Below are 6,000 nucleotides of genomic sequence, written 5' to 3'. Positions count from 1 at the left end.
CTCTATACCTTGATATCGCACATAGGCCACTAGTGTCACTGTTGATTGATCTGCATGAAGGCTTTCGTACAGTAGTACGCCTACTCACTGATCAAGCTACATGTCGTCTGCTCTTCACCGACTGGTCAAGTTTTGCATTGATTCACTACGTATAGATCGTTTCGTACATATATCTAAATAAGCTATATCACTATTCTTATTCTAACTTAGAATAATTAAAAAAAAACTTACGAAAACGTATCTTTGAACAAAAACGTGTATGTCGATTTTGTCAATAACCAGCTAATCGTGGAGTCTGTTACATGTGCGAATCCACCTCAACATCGATAAATGTTGCTACCGAATGTCAAACCAAATGTGTCCGACCTAATGGCGGGGGGCGTGCCGACAGTACCGGGGTCAAGGAGTGAATTATTTTCATTGGTCAAAAATAAAAAGGGGCGGAGTCGGGAATGGGTCAATTTCACAGTTTATATAAACAAACTAACAAGCGATCTTTAAAGATAATTGGTCTGCCCATGTGGATACTATGTATATACACGTATATATCTTTAATTCAGGAAAATGCTAATCAATATTTGTATTATTATTTAATTGGCGGTGAATGTTTGACACATCTGTATAGTTGAAAACACTTCAACCACTAAAGTACCTCATACAAAGGTTAGAACTTCACACAGAAAGACATTACACGTGTAAAGGATTTGGATTTAGTGTCATCACCAAATGGCTACAATAATACCATTCACACCTGGTAGTCCGACTATCCAACTTTTAATCTTGTTTCAAGGTTAGTAGAAAAAATTACTTTTATATATACTATACTATTTCTGTTATTAACTGGGAATTGGTTCTAGAAAAATTACTTTAAAATTAGTACAGTTATTTATCTATTCTGTTGGCATTGCAAAATTTACTTTTTATGACAAATTGTTTTACATGTTCTTTATTAATGATTTGTTTTCGATCAAACTTTATACTGTTGTAAATAAATTCATATTAAGTTTTAATTTTATTGACATATTTTTATTTATTCCGTGAACCAATGTCATTTTGAATTCTTAAGCCCTTGCTTTCAGTAGAATTTTCAAATATTTGATAAACGCTACATATAAGATTATATATTATATATCGTATCCAAATACATCATATCGTTTGCTTTTTATAGTCAATATTTCAATGTTCATGACAAATGTATCTAACATTTTCTTTTTTTCCTTTTCATGTGCAATATACAATATCTACGTATACGTACATGTGATATTATACAAATATAATATTTTGATGAGGTCGATACATGGTTATATCGACCTAAGAAAAAATATTGACTGAGGACGTAGTCAGAGGTCGATATTTTTTCTGTAGTCGATATAACCATGTATTGACCGAAACAAAATACTATATTTGTATAATATCACATGTACGTAGGCATAATGTTGTAACTAGCCTAGGTGGAATTTAAAAAATAAACATCAAACGTATTCACTATTCAATGGCTCTAGATGCTTAAGGAATGTTTTTCGATTATTTCCTAATCTCCTACCGTGTTTATGTTGAAAATTTAAAGCTTAAACTGTAGTCATCGGTTGGAAGTCATCATCATCTTTGATAGAATCCGAAACAATCAACGTCGTCTGTCACATTTTTTGGTTACGTTTCAAACTCAGGTCTTCAAAGCGTTTGTTTCAAAGCGCCAGAAAGACTAAGCGTTTTGGTAACGCAAACGATAACTTTATCTAAAAATAACCGTGCAATATACTTTTTCTATAAACTACTTCCGGCAAAAACGTGCAATATAGTTTATATCGGTGATCACGTCGCGTGTTTTTGACCAATGAGAAGTGACAAAAAATTCAGAAAAATAATAAAGTAAAATATTGTATTTTATGTGTATGTGTAAACACTAAAACAGATCTACATGTATGATTAAAATGTCTCTTGACAACATGAATTATATATGACACTCCCCATTATTTTATGTTCATGCCATCACTTTTAGTTAATAAGTCACACAACTGTAAAAGTAAATTAGACGTATAGTACATGTATTGATAGAGGTATATTGCACTTAAGTATAACAAGGGGGTAAGATAAAGATTAAGAAAGGGGGAAGGTAGGCTAACAGAATTGTGGTATTCGACCTCGTAAAACAATTTTAAATACTCTCATAATACATATATCTTTAAAAATCATAATAAGTCAGCAGAATATATAATTAAGAAGCATTGAAACAGGCTTTAAAAGACGTTTTCTTTCCACTTACTCCACCCTGTATCATTTTTTTTACCTTTTTCCCTTTTCAATAGCAATATGTTTTTGAACATTATAACGGTTTTATTGTATTAATCAAAGAATTTAAATGTATTGAATTATGAAAGCGTATCCTATAATGATATTGTTTAATATTTATAATCATTTAATTATCAACCCTATTTATAGGTAGATGATTATCAGAGATCAGTCCAAATAGGAATGACTTTTTATTTACAGCAAAGGGAATTAATAAAGCCTGTAAGAATGTTTCAAAACTTTGTAGTAATGACTGTACCTCAAAACATTACCATAAAATATGTTATTAGTTTCTCTTTTAGAATTACACAGTATACAAAGAGGGGAGTTAACCAGACCGATTTTAAATAAAAAAGAATTTGTGTCAAAATATGATGAACCACTCGGAACTGAAACCACTGAAGTTTTGTAATTTTTGTGCCCTGGAAAGGCATTTTATATATATTTGTCCAATCAGTATCATTCAAATCATCAAAAATCAAGTTCCGTGTTCTTTTACTAAAAAGTGTTGTGTTAATTTTCAAAAGCTTTTTGTAAAACATCTTTGAGCCTTTCATTTTAGGTCACTCGAAAAAATTATCTTAAATTTGATGGTATCAAGGAACAGACAATTCTATCATTACTCAAATCCAAACCAGAAATCACCTTCTTAATGACTGATGTAAAGCCGTGATATTGCAAACTGTTTTCGCAATCTGGTAGTTCTGTGAGAATTCATTTAAAGAATAAAAAGATGGATCTTTCATTACATCAAATATATTAACAACGCCTTTTAATACCATTTTTTTATAAAAAATAGTTTCCCCTCAATACATATCTTTTTATTATACCGAAGCGGTATTTCCCAAACTGACTCAGTGTTCTCCATCTTTTCCTGTTGTTGGTTAAGTCTATGCCATGATCTTAAGACATCCCTCCAAAACTGGTTTTTACATTTGTTTATACATACGTAAATATATTCGCTACCAGAGTTAGCCAACATATCAATATCAATATAAGTTTTAAAAATAGATTGCCTTTTTTTATTGGTTTGGAATAGTATCCTTATCCAATTCAATTTTAGTGAACAAATATCTCTTTATCATTTTCAAGCCTCCATTCATGTTATCTGGAACAACAATATTTCTCTTGATTTTATCTGACCCACTCCATTCCATAAGAAAAGAAACAGAATTGACTTTAAATTCTTCAAAAAAAAGTTAGTTTGGATTGGAAGCGAAATAGTACGATAATTAAGTTGCGATACAAGCAATGACTTAATTATATGGATTCTGCCTATTTGTGTCAAAGTCCTTCTACTCCAAGTTTTAATCAGAGACTTAAATTTAATTTAAATGTGGGTAAAATGAGTCCTGGCTATACTTTTAACGACCTATCCACACTACTTCAATTTTTTCTATGTTAATTTTCAAACTTGAAATTTTTGAGTAATTGTCCAATTCATTAATTGCCCCAGCCAAAGATTTTTCAGATCCATCTAATATAATTGATGTGTCGTCTGCATACTGTGATACTAGTATTTGACAATTATCGATACCAATACCTGTAATATTTTAATATTATATACCTGTAATATCATTATTTCTTAATCTAATGAGCAAAATTTCTGCACATAGTATAAACAAGTAAGGGGCCATTGGATCTCCATGATGATATTCTCTTTTAATATTAAGAGGAAAAGACAAATTACCACCTTGATTAACTACCGAGAAAGCATTTCTATGTAGTTTTAACCCAAGACAAAATACTATTACCAACCCCCCCCCCCCCCCCCCAAAAAAAAAAACTTGTTCAATAAAATCCCATGATACAGAATCGAAAGCTTTTCCAAACTCTATCATTAATAACATCCCAGGAATATCGTGTTCTTCTGCATAATGCATTATATCATAAATCAACCTTGTATCTACCCGAAAGACAACCTGTTTGATCGTTATCTATCACTTTTTTGTATCTTTTTTATTTTTAGAAACAACACATTGTACATAATCATTTTGAAATACATATTATACATCATTCATCTCATTCTTTCATCACCGATTTCAATCTCCCTGGTTTGTACTACTAGTAATCATTCAAATGACCCATTGTTCTTCAATTCCAGTTTTGCCTCTAGCACAAGCATTACTATTGGTTGGCATCATATATATATGTATATATATATATATATATATATATATATATATAATTAAATATGACATCGTAATTACTCTCTTTCATCCAAACATTCACACTATTGCTATCGATTCATACATACTTTTATATTCATAGTCAGTCTAATATACAATACAAACCTGACATGCATTATATATATGATATCTTGAGATTATGTGATGAGACATCGTATTAAATCAGTTATTTTAAAAGGAAAATGCAGTGTTGTTGTTTTTCTAAAGAAGAGGAGAAAAAAGAGGAGAAAGCGAAAGGATTTGTATAGTGGATAGATAAGAGGGTAGGGAGAAAGGAGAGAGAGAGTTATGGTAAGAAAGATCTCAGAAGATACAGCTTATGTTACATGTGTATCTGAAAATTTTAATTATGATTTACTAGTTAATATTTCTTTTTAAAATTATTGAACTAGGGTTACATATTGATTAAGCTATTCCATTTATTCCAATCATTGTCTAATTTGTAAATATGAATGTCACCTTTGCTGACCGCAGTATATTTTCTGTGAAGTATGCTTCCTTTATAAGTTTAGTTAAGGCACATACTGATAAATTCTTTTGATAACATCTTGTGCTATATATGTATTGTTTTAATACTAAAATAATCATATTGTCTACCCTATTATGTAGTATTGGTTGATTAAATAATCCAAAAATGAATGTTTCTTCGTTAAAGGCGAATGGGATACTTAATCTATCTAATAGGGATTCAAAATTAACTAAAAAATTCTGCACCTCTATACATTCCCATAACAATTGTACTATTGTCTCTATTTCCGTTTTACAACGATAACAATTAGCACTTTCAGTAAGCCCAATTTTAGACAGGAAAGAATTGGATGTTAAAATGTGTTGGTTGACTCTATATTGTAACCAATGTAGTTTTGAATTTTTAGTTGCACCAAAAGGATATATTTTTTTTTCTCCGGGTACTCCGGTGGTTTTTCTCCGGGTACTCTGGCTTTCCTCCCCCAACAAACCTGGCATGTCCTTACATGACCCTGGCTGTTAATAGGACGTAAAACTAAACAAACCAAATGTTATATATTTGTTTCCAAACATCATCATCAAAGTTAAATAAATTATTCCATTTGGATTTCCCGGTAGAGATTGTAGCATTCTTATCTCCCTTGGGTAAGCAGGTAATGATTCCTTGTCTTTGTGTTGAAGATAAATGTCCATTTTCAAAACCATGGTTTATTGATCTAACAACAAATGTTCCTAACTGCTTCCAGAAAATTTTAAAACATTCTACGATAAATCCATCTGACCCAGGGCTTTTGTTGTTTTTCGTGCGTTTTAAAGTGTTGGATGCTTCAGAATATGTGATCTTTCCTTCTAATGTCATAGAATCTACATAATTTAGCTTTGGAACTGGACATTCACTCAAAAATTCATCTAGATTAATGTTTTCAATATTGCAGTCACTAGAATATAACTGTTTATAGTACTGACTTATTTCTCCAAGTATATCTTTCTGATTTCGATTTATTTCACCATTATCTTTTTCTATCACAGGGATAATTTTAGAGACAAAGTTCCT

General features: G+C 30.9%; 1 protein-coding gene across 1 annotated transcript in view; it reads left to right on the top strand.

Annotated features, from left to right (window-relative positions):
- Window positions 1-640: 640 nt before the first annotated feature.
- Window positions 641-6,000, top strand: part of LOC138329062 (uncharacterized) — a 15,635-nt gene continuing 10,275 nt past the window's right edge. The window contains exon 1 of the mRNA XM_069275786.1: window positions 641-790. Within this exon, the coding sequence (XP_069131887.1) occupies window positions 727-790 (64 nt within the window). The 5' untranslated portion in view covers window positions 641-726. The remainder of the gene's footprint in view (window positions 791-6,000) is intronic.

Source organism: Argopecten irradians, chromosome 8 (assembly GCF_041381155.1).
Source record: "Argopecten irradians isolate NY chromosome 8, Ai_NY, whole genome shotgun sequence".
Taxonomy (NCBI): domain Eukaryota; kingdom Metazoa; phylum Mollusca; class Bivalvia; order Pectinida; family Pectinidae; genus Argopecten; species Argopecten irradians.
This window is presented reverse-complemented; position numbering and strand designations above follow the sequence as displayed.